This window comes from Alosa sapidissima, chromosome 14 (genome assembly GCF_018492685.1).
Source record: "Alosa sapidissima isolate fAloSap1 chromosome 14, fAloSap1.pri, whole genome shotgun sequence".
In the NCBI taxonomy this organism is placed as follows: Eukaryota; Metazoa; Chordata; class Actinopteri; order Clupeiformes; family Clupeidae; genus Alosa; species Alosa sapidissima.
In genome coordinates, this window is record NC_055970.1 from 11,044,425 (window position 1) to 11,070,705 (window position 26,281).

The 26,281-nt window shown below is 41.7% G+C and overlaps 1 protein-coding gene across 1 annotated transcript; it reads left to right on the forward strand.

Annotated features, from left to right (window-relative positions):
• Positions 1–25,608, forward strand: vat1l (vesicle amine transport 1-like). The gene is made up of 9 exons (XM_042060828.1): positions 1–743; positions 1,844–1,973; positions 2,643–2,858; positions 3,199–3,341; positions 5,290–5,393; positions 5,824–5,879; positions 6,167–6,361; positions 24,365–24,448; positions 25,304–25,608. Exons 1-9 carry the CDS (start codon positions 514–516, stop codon positions 25,400–25,402), a joined length of 1,257 nt encoding a protein of 418 aa, XP_041916762.1. The 5' UTR covers positions 1–513; the 3' UTR covers positions 25,403–25,608.
• Positions 25,609–26,281: the final 673 nt, after the last annotated feature.

Sequence of the window (26,281 nt, forward strand, 5' to 3'; positions counted from 1 at the left end):
GGTAGATGGAGGGTGTCGTCACAGACCAGCATTAATATACCGGTAGCAATAGGTTAGAAAAGTGAAAACAATTCCTTGCCTAATGGTACCTTAGTCTGAGTTTTGTTAGATCCAGTATAGGCTATACTGTTCATTTTTCAAATCCATATTCAAGCTATGGTAGTTAAGCATTTTGGGCTTGTCCTCTATGCCTGGAAGCAGTCACGTTTCAGCAGCCTACTGGAAAGAAACCTGTAACAAAAATAGACCAAAGGGGCTAAATTGCTATTATCTGACTAGACTAGTCCATTTATGTGCTATTCTTAAAAATGGCACTTAAAATCAGTTTAAGGTTATATATATTTTTTGTTACACGTGTACACACCGTTTTACGGTAGTCTTTCACAGCAGCAAAATCAGTTCAGCCATAGCAAGAAGAAGCATTTGCTGCACTCTACAGGGATACGCAACCTGCTGTAACCACATCGCTGGGAGGGGTTGACGGACCCGTTAGTTTGCTATCTCCGCCTGCTCATGAAACCTACGGATATGCCAAAGGAGGGAGCGGAGATGACTGAAGAAACTGAGCAGATGATTGAGAAAAATTGTGCAAAAGAACCAGAGAATGTCGCGTCTCCGGGGGATGCCAAAGAAATGCGCGTCGTAGTGCTTACTAGCTTTGGGGGTCTCAACAAACTCCGGGTAACCAAGAAACCGATGCCAGATCCACAGGAAGGAGAAGTCAAAATTCGCGTTAAAGCATGGTAAATAAATTACAGTCTTTTGTGGATAAGCTGGTTACTCAAGGTACTTACAATTCAGAGTTAGAGGAAATTATAGTTGGATGTGGAACTTTGTGAAGCTGGCAGGATTCCAGCAACATGTTGCACTAGGCATCAGCAGATATTTGGTCCATGATGAAGTGGTGTGTTCTTTCTCACTTCCATCAGTTTTTCTGGAGCCTCTCTGCATTGTTTAGGATATTGCCTTATTAGTAATACCATAGTGTTTCAAAATTGCTCATTTGCGTGTAAGCTGCATCTCTTGGTTTACTATTGATCCAACCCGATCAATAAATCAACAGCGATTAAGTTAGAAATACTGTAGGGAGCAAGCGTGCAAGATTAATGTTGGAAAAAATTATCAGGTCAAGTAGCCTAACTCTCGTTGTCATTAAGCCTAGCGCACACATCAATTTAGGGTAGGCTAATCTTGTTTATTTGGAGAGATTGCCTAACTATTTCAGTGGGGAGCGCATATGACATTTCCAAATCTACACTGCTGCTAGGCGAAACACATTTAATATGCACATGTATATAAATTGTTTAATATGGATCAATCAAATATAAATCCACAACACGTGAATTAATGAATAAGCTAATCTAACACCCACACCAGCCATTAGTTTAGGACTACCTCTTGAAAACACAACACAACAAGGGATTTGACCCTCTTATCTTTTCGTGGGAGGTAGGCCTAAGCTTCCCCGTTTTTATTTGTTCTGCTATAGTAGCCTTTTTCAGGGACAGAGTGATGGGAAATGTATCTCATGCATACCTATTAAGTGCCCATGTGTATCTCATGTGCGAGTGAAAAATATTTTAGAGCCAATGAACTTTTCATTTAGGCAATATTTCACTTATAGGCTAATAGGTATTTTATGCAATTCTGTGAAATTGACTTAAATGAGACTGAGGACTCTAATACTGACTAAAACTATCTGTTCCTTCTCATTCATTTTTGTTTTCTGAGCTGACAAACAACCCCTTAAAATGTATAGGATTTATTACATGTTTATGATGATTGGGGGTTTGCACTGTCCATGTAGCAAATATGAGTTTTCATTTGAGATTTATCTTGGCAGTGGCTTGAACTTTCTGGACCTCATGGTTCGACAAGGAAATATTGATAATCCTCCCAAGACTCCTCTTGTACCTGGTTTTGAATGCTCAGGCATTGTAGAGGCTCTGGGAGACAACACAACAGGATTTGAGGTAGGTGAATCACCCTCCGATGACTCACTGACGCCCCATCGGAAATAACGGTAGGCCTTTGTGTAAACTACCATTTTAAAAGTACGCTTTTAAAGTATACACATGGACTTAATCTACAAATACTTCGATTTCTTGAACAGTTGTGGTTGAAAGAAATCCGTTTTCATAGTAAAATGGTTTGATCAATTTAACATGGACAACAAATGCATGATCAGGTTGTCTTTAAACTGAAATGCATCAAGCACATTATTGTAATCCCTAATAATAATAATAATAATATTTTATTTCTATTGGATTTTTCAAGCAAATGTAAGCACAAAGTGCTTTACAAAAAGGAAAAAGTACAAAACATTACAAAAAAACATACAAAACATTTAAGTCATTTAAATAAATTAAATGGAGAAAAATAATGTTAAAATGGTGAAAATCATCCAATGGTTATGATTACAATCAGCTGGATAATTCACCATTGTTTATTGATATCTTTGACTTTTGTCTGTTTTTCACATGTGAACATGTGTTATTACATGTGAATGTGATGAGTTTACAGTATACAGTATGATTGAAGTGCTATTATATGGTGGGCGGGCTGCTCCCATAAGTCAGCCAAAATGTGTTTTCCATGTCAGCCTCTAACCTTGATCAGATGGGTGCTGTTATTCTCCACAGATTGGCGACCGGGTCATGGCATTTGTGAATTACAATGCCTGGGCTGAGGTGGTCTGTACGCCACTGGATTTTGTCTACAAGATCCCCGATGATATGACTTTCACTGAGGCCGCTGCCTTTTCCATGAACTTTGTGGCCGCCTACATGATGTTGTTTGAAGTTGCCAACCTCCGAGAGGGCATGTCAGTGTTGGTGCACTCAGCAGGAGGAGGTGTGGTACGTTACCTGCCCGTGTTCTCAAAAGATGTTTAAGTGACTTGTACTGTAAGTGCTTGTAAGTGACTAATAATGACTTGTACGATATTTATTTGGGACATCAATTTCAGCTTCAGGTCATACCCAGCTTGTTAAATGCTAGCAGCACTTCCAGCTTCAAACTATATGCCACTGTGTGAATGAATCATCTCAGTTAGTGTGCTGTCATTTTACTGTGAACAGATATGACCTTCAGGTCATGACCTGTATCCCCTCCTATCTTTCTCATCTGCATATAGCAAGAGATTAAAAATAATTCACATAGTTGTTATTCACACACTCTCCTGGATATCATTTTCAGGGTCAAGCTGTTGCTCAGCTCTGCTCAACTGTTCCCAACGTCACCTTGTTTGGCACTGCCTCACCCTGTAAACACGAGGCCATCAAAGACTCGGTGACTCACCTGTTCGACAGAAACATCGATTATGTGCCAGAAGTGAAAAAGTAAGGAATCTTTTGCCAATACCAACTACTCAGACATGTTGCATGCTACTGAGAGAAAATAAACCCTATATCTCAACTCTGGTTTAAAGTCAGTGATGTGGTTTAGAGTGTGATAATAATAATAATAATAATAATAATACATGTATTTTTTTATAGCGCTTTTCTAGACACTCAAAGACGCTTAACAGTTTTGATTACATAGATACAACAAACAGACAAGGTACATAGACAAGGTTACATGACAGACAAAAGAAAAGAAAATGGACAAAACAGAGGCAAAGCTAGAGAGGTTGGCAATGAAAAGGAGGGGAACACTGAGAAAGTCTCAATATGCAATGGAAGTTTCAATAGCAGAATATAAGACAGGGAAGGACTCCTTAGATGAAGGGGATGGGAATTGTATGGTAAATGTATGCAGATGCAAGTTGATAGTCGTAATGCTAATATGATCATAGAAGCCACGTCAGTATTGTGCGGATGGATCATTACCCATAATTGAGTGCGGGTCTGTGTGGCCATGGTCGCCATGGCAACACATCGAGGGAGAGGGAGGGAAGGTGTTTCTTAAGGGAGGAGTGCCCATAGTATCTAAATGTAGCAACCGGCAGCAGCTGATGTGACATGTGCAGCAGCTGGACCAATGAAGAGTCTTTCTGTTCAAAAATCCTATCATGGTTCACAATAGAGGTTGTAGAAGAACTTGAGTTCTCTGTGCTACTTCTTTTGAATACCTTGTCCATGGAGTGAATAGAGCTCCTCAAGACTTTTGACAACTCCCTATGAGATTGTTTTTGTTAATTGTCCTTAACAGGTAACAGGTGCGATTTATTAGTCATTTGGTCAAGGCTGATGTATCCAGGCCTTGTGTGTGGGATCATGCCAGGGATGTATACGATTCATCATTAAGTGAAATACTTGGAGAAATATCTCTAAAGCTTGAGTATGAGAACCATCATCACAGTACTTAACCAATGCAGTACACGTTAAAGAATATCAAACCAGGGAGTGTGAGGGAGGGAGGGGGAGCTTAATACTTCTTTCATCTCCATGACCCCCACATTCTTCTCAGGATCAGCACAAAAGTAAAATTAAATTGGTTTCAAGTCATTCAGTCCACACAGGCCATAGGCATCACAAGACCGCTAAATCAGGCTGCCACACACGCTGCCCAGCCAATGGGAAAGTATTAGGACCTCTTGAACATAGCGTGCTTTTCATTCCTGCCCAGTTTTTCCAATGCCTTAGTCATTGTATGGAAAGAAATATACCTATTAGTTGTAGGTTATATAAACAGCAAGTTAAATTTCCATTTGATCCATTCCATGCGTTCTGCTGGCATTTTGCGTCAGACTGCTAGCCGTTCCTCTTTCATTATGGGCCCATGTTATGCCTGCCACATCGGGGCACCAGGCGGGGCGTTACGTGTCTTTAGTTTGTGACCAACGCAGTTGTCATCTTCCTATCAGGTGCGCACGTTGTCTAAATAGTGAATCAATATAAGCACCCAAGGGTGTGTCAGTGTCAGATGCTCTCATTAGTTTATTGGATGAATTAATTGGATGAAACGTAAGTAACCAATTTGAACCATACGCCTGGCATCTATTTATTCTTTCTTTAAATTAGCAAAAGTGGACTTGGACACACCCTAAATGCACTTCAACCATACACTTGACTAGGGCCCTAGAACTCCTTAAAGTGGATAAATTGTTTTACTCAGCCCATAGTTGGGGATTAGGATCTTCATGAGGAAAGTTGAAATATGTGTGGTATGATGGAAGCATGTGGTTAGGTACACTCTGCAGGCTGATTTTGAGATGAGATGCTTCCTTGTGTTTTTATTAAATATCTTGGCCTTGGGTGCTGAATGCTGCCTAGGCCTCTCAAAAGAAGAGAGACTGATGGAATGTCATGTGCCCCCATCCCCCTTCCCCCCCCCCCCCCACCCCAGGATCTCTCCAGAGGGGGTAGACATTGTACTGGATTGCTTATGCGGAGAGAATACTGGGAAAGGCCTGAGCCTTCTCAAGCCCCTGGGAACGTACATCCTTTATGGTAGGTATGGAGCCCATGCCATGAGCCAGCCTTCTAAAAAACTTTTACCCAAGCACAGACAGATGTCTGTTTTGATAGGCATCTGTATGCCCTCATTACATGACTGGTTTTGCGGTCATTGCTGGCATCTCCCAAGTGGACTGAGTTCTACTGACTTAAGATCATGGCTGTCAAATAGGGTTTAAAAGTCAAAACCACAACAAATTAGCATTTGCCATTTAATGTATTAAAATGTGCTATTAACTTGTTATCTAAGAGATTGAATATTTAGTTGTTCACCTTTAAGTTTGCTAGTTTGAAAGAGAACCCTAAATCTGTTCTGTGTTTTTTAATGAGTTGTACAATGACATTTATGTCTCACTCTGTTTCTCTGTAATACAGTAGCATGGAATTGAATAATGAATTCCAGTTGAATATGACTTGTTTCCAGGCTCATCAAACATGGTAACAGGAGAGACAAAAAGTTTCTTCAGCTTTGCCAAATCTGTGAGTACTGCCTCAAGTAACTTTATTGTCATAAAAAAGAATGAAGAAAATAAATGCATTCCAATGTATAGGCCCCCTCTGTATATTAACCTCATAACCGAAGAAATTTAGCAAAAGCAATGTATAAACCTTGGTTAATGGGTGGGAAATTACGGTATTCTGTGATGTCTTATGGTTTCATTGGAATCCTATTCAAATAAAAGTAACAGGTTTTTCCTGATCACTCATATGAATGGGACACTTTTGAAACGTATGGACTTGAATATTTTCTATGTTGTTTTCTCCAGTGGTGGCAAGTGGAGAAGGTGAACCCCATTAAGCTCTATGATGAGAACAAAGTCATGGCTGGGTTCTCGCTCCTGAACCTCCTCTTTAAGCAGGGTGGATGCAGCCAGGTGAAGAACGCGGTCCACAAACTCTTTTCCCTTTATAACGAGAAGAAGATAAAACCTCTCGTAGACTCCCTATGGGCACTGGAGGAGGTAAGTAGTACTAGTAATAGTACTTACTGTACTATTATTAATAAGATTTATTTATCGAATTGCCACGAGTTTCATTCAGAGATGCATCATTTTAGTACTTGAGTTCTTGGTATCATTTGGCGACAAACAGAAAATTGCCCTCCTGCTTAGTTTACCCTTCGCTATGGTGATAACAGGTGACAGGAGCACACGGAAGCTGATCAAACGATCATGTGCCGACCATCTGGATTATATCCAGTCGAGTCATGCCAGTGCCATGAATCAGAATCACTGTCAGCTGTCAGTAGTTAGGTTCTCTCTCTATCAGATGGTGGGTGGGCTGTCCAGCCTGCTCCTGTCTCCCATGGCTGCTCTCGCCCACCAAAGTCCAGGCAGCTCACTACCTCCCCTCTGTTTGTTCCCAGCTCGCGCTTTTATAGATGTGAGAAAAATATATTCTTTGAAACGCAAATGTGGCATTTAGGGTTTTAGCACAGACTAGTCCAGGGGTGGGCAAACTTTTTGGCTCAAGGGCCACACATTTTTTATAGCCTATAATTTAGTATGAAAAGTATTTCTTTTAAAATATGTATTGCTTAAAAATACTGATAATTTTATGCTGTTTAACAAATGTATAAATTGTGCACTGTCGCTCCGCTATGGCTAGTGCTGTACCTTGGGCTGGGCCTTCACACAGTTTTTAAATGGTCAGTAGTGGGAACTACTGTTGCCTTCATGATTTCCTTTTAAACGTTTCTTATAAGAAGGAGATATCAATTACCAACAATGACAAGCCAGCTGGAACCTGCGGCTCTCTCTCCCTCTCGTGAGTGCAGACGCGTTCCCAATTAAATGGATCGCATAATGTTCACGTTAGATCTGCTGCAAAGGAGATAACTAAGAGTTAACTTAGGTTAACATGATGTTATCTCTATTTAACATGATGTTTTGGCATTGACATTGTAAATGTTCTCTAAGGAGAGTGAAAAGCAGTTTGCAGTAAAGCTAACCAACGTCAACTCTCGCAGGAAAAACATAGCGAGCAGCCTGATAACCAAATGAAATGCTCAGCGGGCCGGATGAAAGTGCTTGGCGGGCCGGATCCGGCCCGCGGGCCGCAGTTTGCCCACCCCTGGACTAGTCGGATCTTATGTGAGAAAGGTATTGTTTCGGCGCATTTTTCCTAATTTTCTCTTTTTTTGGCTGTAAGATACATTTTAGCTGATATATAGAGCACAATAAAAAAATATATATCAGATCATATCTGGCAACTGATATCTGGTAACTTCACTGCTGGTGAAGCCTAGATGTTTTGTGAATGGTTGTTTTCTCACTGAATCGGTGTCATGCCAGTAGTAGTTAAGGCCCCATCCACACGGAGACGCTTTTTGGGTTAAACGCACAGGTTTTGCATCGTCTTGGCCGATCGTCCAAACGAATCCTGTAAACGCACTGCCCGAAACTGCACTTTTTTGAAACCTGGTCCCATGGTGGAAAAATCTAAAATCGTAGTCCTTGCGAGTTCGTTTGGTCGGCGAAACCGCATACTTGCGTATTGATGATGTCATCTCCACACCTCAGCTGCCCTGGACTTGACACTTATAGTATTGCCTAACAATACTAGTTTTCATACATAACATTACCTACGATTACACTCAGTAGGATATATCCCAACTGGTGAAGCGCAGCGCCAATAGCTTATCATGACTTGGTGGACTGAACAGCGTTTTCCCTGTGTTTTCTTGATGCATTCTAGCTACTGTCAGTGGCGCGAGAGAACTAGTCAGTAGTTATTAGGGAAGTGCGGTGTAAGTTTAAATTAATTTGTGCGTAGTGCTGGTGTCATTAATTTATTTTACAATCTTACAACATAAATAAATGCATTCATAGTCTAGTGAAGTCGGATATGAGCATACAAAGACGCTTAGAACTCATGTTAAGCCTGCACCCTTCACAAACCGTAAAAATTAAGTTTATTAGTTTTACAGTTGACTACAGTTGACAGTTCACTATCTGTCCACACAAACAATTCTGGTTTCCTTGCACTAGCCATTTTCGTCGTAGCCTATTCTGTCTGTTTGTATAGCCTACAGCGCGCAAGCTTTGGTCAATTCCTGTAACAGAAACAGTGGCACCTATAGACCTGGGATATGAAGTAACGTGTTGAGTCGTGTTGAGATGGATCCGTTTGGACGCAAATATTCTTGATACGGTTCCAGGGAAGACGGAGGAAAAAAAGATCGGTTTGGTATGTGTGGACTAGCCCTTAGTCTTTCAGATGAGCATTAATGAACAAAATACTCCTTCATCAAGTGAAAATGCTCACTAAATGCCTTAATAGCTAGCTGCATTGCAGTGCTGTTCATGTGTCCTTATACAGCCATATTTTATATTTGCACACTCACAAAACCTAAATGGTCCAGTTAATCTTAAATGGTATACACTCTATGGTCTCTATGGGCAGTCTCCTGTTCCAGCCACTAATAACTTTGTTGTTGAGTAAAATTTGGCACAGATCTATTGTTTGCTATCCCTGTGAATCAAGTGTGTGTTAGTGTTTGTAAGGCTTATTGTATTATACAAATGCTAGCATTATTCATCACCAACACACAATAATAATGGTTGTAAGGGGACTACATTATTCACTTTTGCTTTGACATTGTTGTGTTTCCTGAGGGTATGAAGTGTGGAGCTCCGTCATGGTGTTTTTTTCACTGGCTCCGTTGGGAGTCCTGTCTGATAAGTTGTTTTGCCTTCACTCTATGCCTCTTTACGCTTTTGCTTGGACTCATACACACTGAGACATTTGACATTCCCTGGCTCACGCGTCTTCACATTAGCGGCAAAATATGCATTATGCTCTCACGGATGTCACTGTTGTGGTGTTGGCTGATTTCGAGGAAAAACACTCCTCCATTTGCAGTAATATTATTCAGTGGCCATATGCTTTTTTGAGAGGAAAATTGCTGCCTGAAAGCGTGTGTAGGCATTAGTGTTTGCAAGCATCACATTTCAATGCAATTTGCATGTACTTCTGTTTCATTTTGCAGCCATGCTTCCTCTAAGAGCAACAGGGGACCTGCATCTATTTGGTACTGCCGTGCTTAAGCGCTCTGGTTCAGTGTTTTTTAGCTGTCTCACCCGAGTTTAACGTTTCACTTTTATCTGGAAAATGCAATAATGTGTAGTTAGATGACAAATTAACGAGCCTAACATATTGCAATGTTTTGTTGAAATAATTGATACAAAAAGTAATATTGTTATCAACAGTGGGGAAAATCTAGCTGGTCGTCAGATTGCTTGGAAGACTGCTGAATGATCCAATCTATCTTTAAATTACAGGAACATCTGTCTGTCTCTTGGTCTGTCGCATATCTGTCAAACCGTTCGTCCGATTGATTTCAAACTTGGCAGGTGTCTTGCGACGGGCACGAGTAAGTGCAGTGCCACGTTTGACGTTGTTCGGATAAGAAATACAATATATTGTTAAATATATCGGTAAAAAAAAGTTTTTCTTAAATTTCCCCTGGGGATCAATAAAGTATCTATCTATCTATCTATCTAAGAAGCACACATTGGCTTTCGCCGCTCTACTGTAACCACTCCTCCTCTCACTCACACAGCACTGAAGGCTACCAGAGAGGATAAGTAGGCCTTTGGCAGAACTGAATCCATGGGTTAAAAGTTTTTTTGTTTTTTTTTTGGTATATTTTTTTGGGCTTTTATTCCTTTATTGCGGATAGGATAGTGGAGAATGACAGGAAGTGAATGTGAGAGAGAGACGGGGTGGGATTCGGAAAGGACCACGGGGCAGGAATCGAACCCGGGTTGCCGGCGTACGGTGCAGGTGTCCCAGCCAGTTGCGCCACGGCTGGGGCCAAATCCGTGGGTTAAAAGTTAAGCGAGTGCCAGATGTGTGGATTATCATGTCTGACCTCAACAATAAAGACTCCCTGAATGCGGTTTGCTTTCACAAAGTGAATCCAGTAGCTATTCAAAATGTAGTAGCTATTCAAAACAACATAAAAAAAAGCCATGTGCAATAAACACTTCAAATAGCCTAGGCTACGTTGGACTGTCTTTACAAACGACAATTCCGACTGCAAGGAACCAAATTGAAACGAGCGATAATGGTTCCGAATTTACGGAACCCTGGAGGGGTCATTGCAAGATATTTTTTGGTGTATATCCAGATAACGTGCGCTCATTTTACTAAATTGTGTACTCATTGTACTACTGTAAATTGTGCACACATTTTACTAAATCGTGCCCACGTTTTACTAAATAGTAATTGTAAAATAAACGCACAATTTAGTAAACATTTTTGGTGCACACAATTTAATAAACATTTGTGCACACAATTTAATAAACATTTTGTGCACACAATTTAGTAAAACATGCACACAATTTAGTAAAACGTGTGCACTATAGTAAATTGTGCGGACAATTTAGTCAAATGTGTGCACGATTTAGTAATTGAGTGCACAATTCAGTAAAATGAGTGCAATATTTAGTCAAATGAGCACACAATATACTAAATTGTGCACACAATCTAGTAAAATGAGACCACAATTAAACAAAACGAGTGCACAATTTACTAAAATGAGCGCACATTCTCTCAATATACAAAAACGATATACAAAAATATCTTGCAATGACACCTCCTGGGCTCTGTATGAATTTAAGGTTGTTTCAGAATGCCACACACGCAAGCATGATCAGCTACAGACAAAGAGTGGCAGACAAAGCGTGATGTCACTTAAAGGGACACCAGGCAAGCCTGATGCTTTTTCTCTACGAAACTCCCCCTCGCCCGGTCTGAAGCTCTTTTCCTTTTCTTTGCGTCTTCCGTCAAGGGTTTTCGCTGCTTCTTCGCCGGCTCTGCTATTATACACACGTTTGCAATAATCGTTAGCCTGCCTCTGTGCTGTAAACTGATCCTGCTTCGGTCGGTGGGTAGGATACACCGAACTTGCAAGTGGGATATTCTTCCTACAGGCAGTAGGGGCAGGCGAGAGAGCCTTCATTTGCCCCGTAATGAGTCATTTAACCATATACCGACTTACGAAGATGATTAATTAACACGAAAACGTTGCCTGGTGTCCCTTTAAAGGTTACCAGAGACTGTTTTTGAGTGTCATCATTGCAAATTTCATATATGATGATGCATCATTCCACAAAATGGTTTGCCTTCTCTATCATCAAGTTATTCACATAAACACATAAACATATAGCCTTGACTCAAAACAGCTGTTTGGCTTATGTCATTTTGACCTGTGAAACATGTCACATGCAGCCATGCTTAAATTCTGCTTACTGCACATTTATTATTATGATATAATATTCAGTATTCATTATTGAATGCTTATAGCTGGAATTATGTTTTTCCATATCATTTTTTTTTTAAAGCAGGCCTACCTTGGGGCTTGTAATTGGACTGCAGGTTTTCTACAGGAATAGCATGTTTGAATGGGCACTGAGTCTGTTGATTGGGAGGAGGCTGTGTGTGTTTGTACATTCATAGAGCTTGTGCACTAATGGTGTCACCATGTGATATGGGTTCAGGCGGGTGATACCTATCTGGTGGGATGCTATATGGGTGGAGTTAAATTCTTCAAGATGAATTATCAAATCCAAACTAGAAATGTAATGCCAGAGGAATTGCAATAGTGGATGGAAAGCTGCTGGGTCAATGTTGGTGGGGAGATTCCTGAAAAACAAATTTAATCACTTAATCTTTGAGTTCATATAAACCCTTGAACCAAAAAACCTTGTGTGTCAGGCATTCTTGAGATATCACACTCAAGGTGGGTTTGACCTTGACATTTGACTTCATCGTTGAGTCCATACAAATGTTCACACCAAATTTGATGCATGTGCGTCAAGCCATTCTGAAGTTGTGACACAAGCACAAAAGCTGGCCTTTGGAAAATGTAGTTCAGAGAAAGCCTAATTGTATGCAATGCAAGACTACCTGCAAAACGGGGCTTTCAGTTGGTGTTGATGACTGCTCATTCTGCACCCAGATAACAATTAGTCATTGAATCTATGTTAAAATCAACATTACTTTGTCAACGTTAAAATCATTGAATCAACGTCGCACTGCAACATTTATTCTACATCACTTTTGCACCCTTCATTAATATTGAAGCAACGTTGAAATTCTAAATACAGATCAACGGGATTTCAATGGTATTTTCACTAAAATGAATATTGAAACAATGTTGAAATTACAACCAAATTAAAGATCAGCGTGATTTCAATGGTATTTCAATTGATATTAAACCTCAGTAAACCACTATTAGCCTAATCTGGCAACATATTGGGAAATTCATATCCTGCTTTATCTACAGCCAGGATAAATTCTCAAAAAGTATAAACCTTTTAAAAAATCTGAAATAATAACTCTCTTGCCCCACTCCAGACCTTCAGAACGGTTATTTCAACATGTCTGTACGTTAGGCGGTTAGAGTCGCATTCACTCTTGAAAAGGTAAAAAGAAAAGGTTATAAGAAGAAGAAGCCAGGAGATTTCAAGATAGTGGATTCCATCCACTATAATAATAATAATAATAATAATAATAATAATAAGAAGAAGAAGAAGCCAGGAGATTTCAAGAGAGTGGATTCCATCCACTATAATGATCAGAAATAATCAAATCAGGACTCAGAAGCAAAACGGAATTGGAAGATCAATATCAATATCCAGTCCTGGAGATCGGCGCCACCCACATTTGTTGGCATGCTTGGGTGTGGACCCCCATTTCTGTACCACATTTAGAGGCCATCAGAAGCTCACACATAGTGCCATATTTCTTGTATACATCATCTCTGAGACCAAGCCCAGCAAGGAGTGGTTAGAAACAAATCAGATAGCCAAATCCTCTCACTCATGAGAAGATCACCGCGTGTCTCTTTATATTTGTATGGTGCGTTTAGGATATCGCCCATCATGCCTGATGGTAATTTTGATACCATAGATTTAATAGAGACCCAGTCAGACCAATAGTATGAAAAATCAGGAACAGAGTTTATTTACAATGATGCGCATCAAGGGAGAGACAGCATGATTTCACCTAAAGATCCATGAGCTGCTCTAACTAGACAAGGAAATAGTTAGGGTTTAAGTATCCTTCCAGGCTGACGGGAGATGGCGTTGGTCATCCCAGCTCACGTGGACTACACTGAATCAGACCCTGATTAGTGGCAGCCTGGCAATCCGGAGCAGATAGCTACTGACGCAGCCATGCAGAACAGTGAAACACTGCAAAGTCATAATATTCCTGCTTATCTCTAAACACAGTCACACACAGATATACACAGGGACAGTACAGATATCATACAGTCATTACATAGAATCATACTTTTAGTATCAAAGTGACCCACTAATGAGAAATGCAGAACATTAAACCACATATTGGAATATTGGGCATAATGTTCTATTCCACTTTCTCTCATGCCTCAGCCGCCAGGATACATCTAGTGCCTCTTCTGCCAGTAGTAACAAAAGCACAACCAACCACATGTAGATTTCACAGTGAGCACCAGATAGGTATCACCAGCCTGAACCCAAATAGCATCCCACCAGATATCACCGGCCTGAACCCAAATAGCATCCCACCAGATAGGTATCACCTGCCTGAACCCAAATAGCATCCCAACGTCTGTGCAAGTGCGCCAGGGTGCTGTGTGCTCAGAAGGAGTGTCATTCAGATGAGGCGAATGCCACCTCCACCTCAGTTGTCTCAGGTGGCTGATGGTTAAATGCAGTAAATGCCATTGTAGTTTGGATTGGCAATGGGGGAGAGCCCACATGCCTCAGGTGCAGAACACACAAGGGGTATCGTAACACCCCCAATTATCGCCACTTTTGTTCAGAAATTCTAAAACAACAATGTTTTTTAACACTTCAAAATAACATTTGCTAAATTAACCTGAGATTTTTCAGTAGCCATAGGTGTGTAGATTTGAACAAAATCTGGTTTGTTTGTTAACGGGAGCATTTACTGCCTGAAATATCCGATTTTGTTTACCACGCTCGGAGTTATACTGCTGGCCTGATGGGTCGCCTATTTACACCGTTTCAACGGCACATGAACGGTTAGACCGAGAATTCTCGTCGTGAAATTAAAATTCCACTGAAGCTCCAAGCGGTTGTGTACACGCAGCCTTACAACACTGTCTACAGCTCTTTGAGTCACGGTAAAATGTCATTTTTGGTACATGGCTAATTTAGATACACCTATGGTGTGGGTGGTTGCGTTTCTTTAGGAGTCTGCTGTCTTGGTTTGTATAGAAATTGATATTAAGTGACACATACACGCAAGACGGTGGAAATACGGGACCGACGGTAATAGGGGGAGTTCCAATAGAACTCCCAATTTCAGACCGCAGCACTGCCAGATCAGGTGAACGCAGGGGAAACAAGACGGGCAGAACTGACACACTGACAAGCAGCTGCGGCAGCCGATCCCAACATCACTCCGCTAAGAACGAATCTGAGAGTCTCAAAATCCTCAGAGGGATTTGGAAGAAAATAGTTGCAAAAGTGGAATCCGGATGAGGGCCAGGCGTCAGAGGCACCTCTGTTCCCACTATCAGGTTCAACTGTGAAATGCAACAGGAAAGTGAGATGTGAGTTGCAGCAAGGTGAAGTGGGGTTGATTGTGTGATGCTCTGCTGTACTGTGGACGTGCATGTGCAGTACTGTGGAATAGAGTCCCCTCCCAGGGACAATAAAACTAAATAACTAATAACAAATAAACATAAAACATGCAGATTACCAGGTCTGTAATGACACCCCAAAGATTGCAGAAGGGTTTTTATTATTCAGTTTTTTAATAGTTGCGCAGTTCTGCACAATTGATTGTCAGTAGATCAGACAGTTAGACAAATAATATTTAGAGTTGGCAACAGTCTTTGTTTTGCAGAATTAATACTCATCAAGTTATGGTTTCCTGCTCATACTGTGTAATCAGAGCAAGTTGTTACAGCTCATGGTATAACAGTATGCCCCACTTGAATGAAAGCAAAATCCTCTATCTGAAAAAATCTTTTATGGTGATTTGATTTAAAGAGGTGGGAAAATGATTGCAATTGTCCTGATTGTCATAAGTCTGTCACAAACGACCCTTTAATCTCACCTGCGTGGAGATATGATTTCACAGAATCATTGATGAGAAAGTGAATGTTCTTACAGGTCTGGCTATCCCACAGGGCTCCCCAAGCCATCCAGCAGTGCAATCACGTTGCCATGGATTTTTCACTTAAAGGCTTTCAGACTGTTGGCAGAAGCTTGTATGTAAATAATCTCTGACTGCCACTGCGAAGAAACATTGGCTTCTGTATTTCAGCTTGTCAGAGGCAGCCTCTGTGTCCAATCATCGTGACAAGTGACAACATAACAAAGAATTAATACATTTATCCTTTTGCTTTTGCAAATATTTCAGACATGTCATAGTCTTTCCATATGAACAGTCTCACGAGAAGCATGTCAAATTAATTGAGAGGATCAGAGAGGATATATTGCAAATAATGGACCAGTGGGAAATAAGAAAAGGTGTTCGTGTACCCTCTCTCTCTCGGTGAGTAAGATAAAGCAACCTGAGGTGAATCCGATTTAGTCATCCCTCCGGCTACCCCTTGCCGTGGGAGACAAAATGTCATTACTCGAGTGCGGTTTAGGCTCAGCTGATCCCTCTTCCCATCTTAGCCCAGCAGGAGTGGGCTATCTGGCTCTTTAATAGAGTACCTGTATGGCCTGAGTCCCTTCTGGGCAGGTTGGGTAATGTAGTTTAGTCTCTCTATGACAGTGATGTAGCGAGTCTCTGTGGCGGTGCTGACCGAGCAGCAATAGAAAAAGGTTTCCTTGTTTACAGACGCTTTGTGGCAGCGGGAACCTTTCAAGTTGCCGTATAAAAGAGTAATAGTGTTTCAGCTGTCTCCTGCTATTTTTTTAGATGTGATGCACTCTGCTCTAGGCACAGGGTTCAATTATGCAAACCGATGCACACCCAATCCACACAACACATCAGTCGCCGCACCATGCACCGTTACACTGCGAGGCACCTTCAAGGGTCCTGTGTAATGATGGCAATTTCATCTGTGCAGAGAGGAGCGGTGAGGGGAAATGTCACAGGAATCTTCTCACTGATCAAATCGACATCTGCCACAAGGCTCACACGCCTGCATGGGTGCGGCACTCAAGGAAAATCGAACACCTCTGAAAATGGGCAAGAGAGTGGGATCTAATTTTGGCCGTGCTTACTCACAGAGGGGACTTTTTTTTCCCCTTTCTCCCCAGCTGATTTATAAGGCGGCAGGGCGAGCATTGCAGAAGGGATCTGTTCGCACAGGGAGACAGAGATGGAGCTTTTCTGTTGAGACAGGTGTTGTCAGCATGTGGGCTGCTCGCAGAGCCCAGTGCAGCAGCCTCCACACCTCGTTCACACACATGGATTCTCTCACACACACACACACACACACACACACACACACACACACACGCACACGCACACGCACACATATTCACACACGCTCAGACACAAATACACATACCCTCTCATACTCGCTCACGCACATACATACACACACACACTCTCTTTCTCTCTCGCTTTCTTTCTCTTTCTCTCTCTCTCACACACACATTCACACTCGCACACAAATACACACACGCATACTCTCACACACGTACACACGTACTCTCACACACACACAAACACACTCTCTCTCTCTCACACACAGACTCACACACTCACACCCGCATAAAAATACACATACTCTCTTGCGCACACACACACACACACACACACACACACACACACAAGCACACACAAGCACACACAGACTTCAGCCTTGCCGATAGTTTCAAAGCTTGTTGTGGAGTTGTCAAGCCAGGTCTGATTTAGAGTGTCTGACCCAACTCATTAAACCTTGGTCCAGCAAGCCCAACTGAGCACTCCCTCAGAGCTAAAGGTGCCGTGAGGGAAGAGCATCCCTGGCTAGACTACATACATACTCATGCTGCAGGAGTCTGTAGCACAGGAGAGCATCTCAATAAATAAATATATTTTGTGCAATAAGGCATTTTTTTTCTAGTGCCTTCATAACTATGAAAAGCTAAATATACAGTATGTGGTTAATAGTAGTTGTGCCGAGAAAACCATTCTCTTTGTTTCAGTATTATGTTTTGTTTTGTATGCTTTTCCATCTCTACAACCACTTTCAACAGCTGAGACCTGGATGTTAGAAATGTTTTCTTCTCTCTCTCTCTCTCTCTCTCTCTCTCTCTCTTTTTTCTTCTCTTTTTTTCCCTGGCAGACAGACCCCAGCAGCGCAGTTTCACGTCATTAACTGCTGTGCAGAATTAGAGACAGGCGACTGTACATCACCGTTGTTCTCCGTTGCCACCGTGGCTGACATTTCCTCCTTGGCGATGCCACGCTTTGCACAGTTGCCATGGGAACTAGGGCCCTTTGCTAATAAATATGCCTGTGTTTGTTGACCTCTTCGCACAGCCGTGCTGCGAGACAGTGACCAGGCGAGAGAGGGAGAGGGAGGGAGATCCAGAGGCATTTGAATGGCCACTGACCAGAAAGGCTGGAGAGCGGCTCTAACATTCCCATCCCCCCGTCGTTCCCGACGACAACTCGCATGTTGTCATCCATGGTTCTATTCGAGTGCATCATCGAAGGCCCTTCGTGGGGGGGAGATGGCGAATTGCCTTGACAGCACCAGTGATCTCGGTTTAAATTGCTCAGAATTGTGCTCATGGAAACACACCAGCAGCAAAGTTCCCTCACACCTCTCTTTCAGGATTCTGATGCTTTCCCCATGTCCTGACCCAGTGGGCTCTTGCGTCAACACCCTGTTTAAATGAGCATTACATGCTGAATTAATGTCAGGGTCTGCTACGTTAGTTATGGCCAGCTTGCTAATTTAATTGTCCCCACACCTGGCAAGACTAGGAAATGTCAAGGAGCTTTTTAATGCAGCGTACTGGCATGAGTCATTGTCTTGTTCCTAGTGTGTGAAGGATCTGCATAATGCAGAAATATTATCTTATAATTAGATGTAGGCTGCAAAAACTGCAGCGTTAGCTTTGTATTATTGGTTCTGTTGCTTTGTGTTATCTTGTGTTCAGGAGTAAAATATGTTCTATATAAGACTTATGTCTGTTATTTTACATCTGTGGCTGAGCTTCTGTTTGTGTCCCACAGATGTCTTTGTGACCAGTGCTACCAATATCTCATTTCCGTTTGTAGTGCTGTCATAAAGCCAACACAGGGTTGTTACACCAAATTGCATCAGATAATGTAATTCTCCTACTCGCCACGGCATCTCTTAGACCAAAAACAAATGGGAAATGAAAAGCGCAAATTGCAATAACATAAGGGCTCAGTTGTTGGTGTAGGTTGGGTTTAAAATCCTTTTTCTCAAATGCTGTGACATTTATTGTTGGCAACACAGAGCTCTTGCAGTATGTTGTGTGTTTTCATTTGTTCCTTATTTCATTTCTCGCTCTCCCAAGCGTGGTTAAAGCAAAGCAACTAAGCAAAACAGCAAATCAAAGTGTTTTTCCTACAAAAAAAAGGAAAAGGTTTGACGAAAACTTTGTGTAGTGTGTCTGAAAAAAGATATGTTCCAACGTACAAACTAATTTCAAACTTAATTTGTTTACTCACTTTTTGTGATCAGATTAAAAAGCTTTATCTGCTATGCCCAATTATTCTATTGCAATGGTATTAGTAATACATATCCATTATGCAACAAGAATGTAATTGTGAGTTTAAGTTCAAATATTGAAAAAATTGAAAGGGGTGTTATAAGTGTGTCTCAGTCTTCATATTTCATGGACGATGCTGGTATTTTTTGCTGGTATCCATTTCCAGCTCAGTCTCCCTTTTGTCATGGCTTTCTTAACACCTGTCCTTGCAAACCTGCCAGAGATTTGCAGAATTTGTCATTGGGCACATACTGTAGGAGGTTGCTGGTAATTGCGCTGTCTTTGACTGAATAGACAGGGTTTGCATTTGCCAAGGAATGTCAGGAGATATATCAAGCATTGTGTCCTGGTGAACTGAATGCTTGGCACAAAGTGGTACACACTAACAAGACGCACCTCTGTGTCTATCTTTGGAATGTAGGTCTTTTGGTGCTTTTGCTTCATGTTTTGAGTTCCAAGGTCTATGAATGCAACATGTTATGACTGGATGTGAGGAATCCGAGGCAGCCACCCCACATTTCGGGAGGTGCGCCACAAGATGAGGTGGTGGTATTAAGGAAAGAAAGTGACAGCAGGTCAATACATAAACTAGAAATGTATTGTCCAAATCAGCTGATCCAGGAAGTGTACAACAGGAACTCGGATATGAAATCCAGGAAAATTCAGTACACACTAAGCAACAGTTCCAAGCAGCCAACCAGGACACTATGCATCATGTCCAAACAAAACGACCTAATCCAAACTATATCCCCTTGCCTCGCAACAAGCAAGGTTAACCTTTAAACTTCAATTCACTTTAAACTTCAAACTATTTCCCTGAATCTCTAGCTCTTTCTGTGTCTCCAACCGGAAATTAGTCAATCTTTATTCTTTATTCAATCTTTATTACTTTTGCTCATTTTGAATGAGTGCTGTCAGGGGGTGTGGAATATATCCCTGAAACCATGAAGTGCCAGGTCAAAGAGCAGTGCTTTGAGTGCCAGGAGCCCAGTGTGTGGGATGGAAACAAGCAGGGAGACTTCAGCCACCGCTAGACCCTCACCCAGCTCCATGTACACATATGGACAGCTTGCCTGCCTCTATGCCACAGATCCATGAGCAAGCAGACGGTGCGTTATGTACAGTACCAATGGAGCCCTTTCAGTAGCAACATAATTCTGAGCAAGGCATCCGCAATCACAAAAGCACAACTCAAGGGGTTGTACTGGGAATCGGAGTCCTGTTTCTGATGGCCTTGACACATTGTTTCCTCCCATACGTCATTCTCATGCCAGCTTCTGTCTGTCCACCAACACAGAATGGCTGAGTAGGGCTCAACCACTGTCCTACTTTCATGCCTGGCATTGTGTTCCATGGCTGCCTGGATTGTGTAGTGTTTATGAACTACATGAATGAGGACCACGACACAAAGGGACACATTCATTCTGGGTTCACCGCAAATTAGATAATGCCTCGCATCACTGGTGACTAGGCCCTGAGTAATCGTGCGCGGAGAAGTGGAAGGGTGGCTGTTTAGCTGCTCTGTAAATGCAGCCTGGGTCTCACTCAGCATCGTTCTTCATGTAATGCCACGACTCTCTAGTCATAGTGCTCATGAGTTAAACCACATCAGAGGTTTTTAATGTGTTAGCTGTCAAGAGTTAGTAGCGGGAACGAGAACAAGTCCGCGCTATCTTCAGAGGGCTCACTGATGACCATGAGTTTGCAGAGCTGTAGTCTCAGCCTGGATCATGCTCTGCCTTTATGCATGAGTTCCCCCTTGGTGCTTTTCAGAGCGTTTGAAAAAAGTTTGGCTCCTAAATCTGCTTTAGCAAGCGATTAGGAAGGGAAGGGAGCTGTGGGGAAATGAGAGCGATTCTTCACCGTGTGGAATTATGGGGGCAGGCTCCCACATTAGTGTGCTGTGATTTCAGGTGCCATCTTTGGATTCTCAAGACAACAGCACTATGCTGAGCTTGTGAATAGGGTGATCTGTATGTCATTGCAGTGTGAATCTGCCATTTTGAGGCAGTGAGTTGTCCTTCACTTCACTTTCACAATGCTGCCTGCCATTATGTTGGAGGAAAACTGTCACTCTTCTTACTGCTTTTCTATCCAGCTTTTGAGAATCCACTTGAGTAGCTCCAGACTCTTTTATGCTACACGAGGCATTGCCAGACTTTTTCATTGTCTGCTTTCAGTAGATCAAGGTCAGTTAAAAGGGCCTGTTATTATTCCTTTTACAAGCATTAGATATGTTGAGGATTTTGCCCCCCCTCCCCCACTTGTCTCCCTGCTTATAAAGTGCACGTTCTATAAGACCATCCCACATTATAATACTCACATAGTACTTTCAACTCTTTTAATTACTCTTGAACAATACTGTTTACCAATATTGGTTCTGTATAAAATGCGAAGAATGTGCAGTAATATTTTATGATAAATCTGTATTAATAGTGTTTTCATCTATGAAGCATCCTGTGTACTTTAAAGAAGGTAATGTTTTTGAGATCCTCTCTGAACCTCTCCGTCTAAGGCATAAACCTATGAAATTGCTCTCATTCTTTTTTTGTTAGTTATTGTAAATCATTGGCAGAGTTCTGTGTTTGAGAGAGATAGTGATCTTTGTTATGACTTATTTGTGCATATGGTCACAGACAAGCTTTCTAGAAGACATAGAGCTTTAAATTAGCCTGTAAAATGTAACGCACAAGAGGAACATTTTGCAGTCACGTGAAGCTATTTGCATGCCGGCTGCAAAGACAAAGTAGATCATTTTTATGAAGAGCTTTCTCAGCGATGCGTTTGATTGGGCTCGCCCAGCATTGCTTATGATGCTTATGTGTGACGGCCACAATGGGACTGTTCGACCACAATCAGGCCCCGCTGATAACCGCACAGCCTTCCAAGCAGAGTTGAGGGGAGGTTGCATGGCGCTTTCAGCAGCTGACGCTGCAATAGATGTTGTGATGATTGATGGGAGTGTAACTTTAGAGACGGGCAGTCTCAGGGATTTATCAAGGCAACAGTGGGAGCTGTGGCGGGCCCCCAGAGCTACGTGAAGTCCCTGCAACTTAAATGCACAGTTGAAAATGGCACATTTCTCAGACACGGCTACGGCTGAGAGCTCAAGATAAGAGCTGCTTGCAATCAGCATTAAGCACCATGTAGTGAGGAGCAGACAATGGAGGTGTCCTGGCTATAGAGGCCTGGAGGATACACACACTAGAACAGTGAAGCTCTTTTTCACTGCTTGACTTTTGCATGTGGCAGGAGGCGAGTACTGTCAATGTCATTTTTTCCAGCAAGTGTGTAATTCACTGAATTTATTTAACCCCTTGGCATATTTGGTATACCGTATAGTTTATTTTGATTATATTGGTATTTCAGTAGCTGGTGTACCGTATGTAGTTTATTTTGATTATAGTTTATAGTTGTAATGCTTCTTGGTCTTTACCTCTTGTTGTGGACACCCTTAACGCTGCTTGTGCAAATTCTTAAACTACCTCCTGGTTTTTGCCTCATCATCGGTTTAATGTTTCCGCAGACAACTCGAATAATAATAATGGTCTCAAATTCTGCTCACTCCTGCACTTAATTGGGACTTATTTCTCAGATGGAAGTTTGTAAATTCATATCCTCACAATTGTAAAAGGAGACCCTCTCTTCTCAGTGCTATCACATTCATCGAAATGTCTGGAAATTAGCATCAATAATGGAAGGAGATGCATTGCAGGATCAAAATGGAAACACCATTGCAGTAGTTCCAGAGGTAATTTCCATCTGTGTCTAGCATCTAGTAACAGACTTTGCGTAAAGAGATCTGGGTATAAGAATCTCAGTTTTAGAAATCACTTTGTGCCTGATATCTGCCCATTGCTTAGGCAAGTCCATGCATGGTGCCTTGAGTATTTAGTGGGATGAAAGTTAGCTGCCTTTTGCCACTCATTAAGCCCCGGTCCAACCCAGACAGTGGTCTAATAATCGTTGGTCTGTGGGCGTCTGATAGTATTCTGCTGTCCTTGTTTCTGTGCAGAAAAACAAGCACCGCTGTCCACCCACCCGTTTTGTTTGTCCACCCTGTCTTGATTTGCACAGGCCTTCCAGCAGCATTCTTTAAGAATAAATATGCCAAAATGACTTATCATTATATTCAACCTATTTCATATCTGATGATTATTCTGTTATTATAACTTCATTATTTGAACTTGCATATCTATTAATATTGTTCCAGTCATACATTTTCAAGTACAAGAATGTAAAATCAAGTGATTATATATGTATATAGCTTCAGTACTTTGAAATCATATGCAGACGATGTTTACCGTTGTATTTGAAGGGCACAGTAACATTAAGTTCCTCTGTTGGGGTGGGTTTTTCAGGTCAGCTGTAGTGTCTATTAAGTTACTTGGCTGAAACTTTTGTTTGTTTTGTGTTTATTTTAAGTGTTACATCACCTCTCTGTGGGTGTACCTGTTTGAAACAGACACGGGAATGTCCTACCCCATTAGCCTGTCAGAGCAGCAGGTAGTCCAGCCTTAACTTACTTAACGACTCCACTGCCCCCTACTGTGCACTTTGAAGCATTACACACAGTAATGGGCAATAGTTGCTGTTTATCAAACGACATGCCATTAAAATGCAGCTTGCGATTTTTATATAACTTAGCCACCAAGCTCAGTAACCCTAGGTGCTGCAAGGGATGTAGATGCATAAAGGCCCAGACCTAAAAGGGGGCCAAAAATTAAAATACCGTTGCAAGAATCATGATTTTATGTAAGCTCTCTGGTTGTTTTTTCCACAAAAAATAAAGTCAGTGCTCTATAGCAGGGATAGGAAGCATGGCTTGAACTATTTGATAACAGTTTCTTGCATCTGTTCCATTGGCTAAATTCATTATGGGCGAATTCTCATCAAAATATGTCGAAAAAACACTTTACTCTGTAAGCCCGGTTTCCGTTAGAGCGCTACCTCCATCAATTCTGGGATAATGGCCGTTTAGCTTGTCTTAGCTTGTAAAGTACACATTCAAAGCAAGTGTTGTTGCAAAAATTGAAAGAATATAGAATACACCCAGAGTACTAAAGAAGGGAGGTGGAAAACACCAGGAAAGTGTCCACTCTGTGAAGTTAAGACATCTGTATATTCTGTGGTTAGCAACCCCCATGTCAACAGCAGTACTGACACCCCAGCTGTGCTAGGAAAAAGTGTCCCCTTTTTTATACTGCTGACAGGAGGGTCTGACTTTGTGTGTGGCTACAAGTATCTGTATGTGGGGAGTATAGTGTGGAAAAAGGGCTTTTTCTTGTCTTTTATTTGCAGGTGAAAGAGGCTATGCAGAGAATCCATGACCGAGGCAACATAGGGAAACTCATCCTGGATGTGGAGAAGTCCCCCACACCTTTGGTAACTTGAGGTTTTATTTATTCTTTTTAACCCACAAAAACTTTACAATCGTTAATGAACTAGTAACATTTGGTTATTCTAGGTCTAGGCTGTCTTCCTTCAAGATTTGAAGGAAGACATTAGACATTAGAAAGTGAAAATTATACTGTTCTTACCGGCTATAAATGTCAAAATGTCAAAGGCCTTTGGCACAGTGTGTGGAACTTCAGACACTTAAGGGATTAGCAGTTTAACAGTTGTGTGAAAGGTTTATCAGGGTGGAGTCTGGTGACAGTCAACAACACTGTCCTCACGCTGGAGCAAATAAAAGGTTTCCATGGCAACGGCTCAGCCTGGAACCCATCTCAAGGGGAAGTATACTGTATGCAGAGATAATTGCTAACATGAACATTGTTTTATAATCTGTCGTATGGATTTGACCAGTTCCCAGTGGGAATTGTCAAGAGTCCGCTGCAGTTGCAGCCGGTAATGACAAGGCTCAGACATGCAGTGTAATTATGGGTGGCACGGGGCTAACGGAAATATTAATGTTTGAATACAATTGTACTGTATAACTAGTGCCATGTGCTTTCTCTCACACTCTCTCTTCTTTCTTTCTTTCTTTCTTTCTTTCTTTCTTTCTTTCTTTCTTTCTGGGCACTTATTTAGAAAATTCCAGACTGTGCAAAGAGACATCTTAGGCTTTGGCTTCACTGAATTGCTGGTTCATGTGATATTGGCCAAATAAGCACTGTCAACACTTTAAAATGGAAATGTCTTACACCCTCCTTTGTCTTACACCGTCCTCTCTCAGACCGTACTGTGTGCTGTTGGAGACAGGCCGATAATTACCCTTTCTCCTCCCTCATGCTGTAGATGGCTAACGATAGTACAGAGACCAGCGAGGCAGGTGAAGAGGAGGAGGAACACGAGGGTGACAATGACAACAAGGAGCGGATGCCCTTTATCCAGTAAGCCCTGAACGCTACGCTGGGGCCTAAGGAGAGCCGGAGGGACCAGAGGAACAGAGACTATTCCAAGACCTGAGCTACGCACCCGCGAATCCATGCTGTTGTACAATGTATGAGTGTGTGTGTGTTTGTATTGTAGTTGCATTGTCGCCCAGTTTCATCAACATTTGACATGTTAGAAGCAAAAGTATGATAAATTTACAAAAAAGTCTAAAAAAAAAACAACCAACACAAGAATTCTAACAAAAGTGCCATTCTCCAATGCAGTGTTGAAGTGTATTAGTGTTGTGTTTGTGTGATAATCGGTTTCCTTGGTGTCTGGGATGTGCACTGGTCGGGGTTTGGAAACACATTTCTCAATTAGAACCTGACATAGGATCTCACTGTTTGTTAATGCATCATTGCATTTTAGCATTCACTTCCGTTGTGTGGCGTTTAGCATTTGGCTTAATCCACCCTGTAGTAGCAGTGCCTTTGTGTTGTCTTGGAGATGTATATTTCCTTTTCCTTCTCCCTCATGGTCATTAGAACCCTTGATTTACACATCATCCCCAGTATACTGTATGCTGTGTGGTATTTGTGTCGTTAGATGGTTTTTTTTTTAGTTATGTTAAAGGATAACCTCCAGGCCTCACTCTTTTTTTGAGACTTAAAATCTGATTGTGGTGATGAGTGATTGACTTTGCACTGTTGCGTGTGTGTGTGTGTGATGAGATGTAATGTTTACCGTACCGTCAGGTGCCTGTGCATGTAGTGCCACACAGAAACGAACAGCTCCATTTTCACATCATGATAAGCTTGAAACCTGCTAGAACATTCCTCTCACACAGAAATCAGAATATCTTGATCTAACAAGTCAGCTGTTCTATTTGTGCCAGAAATG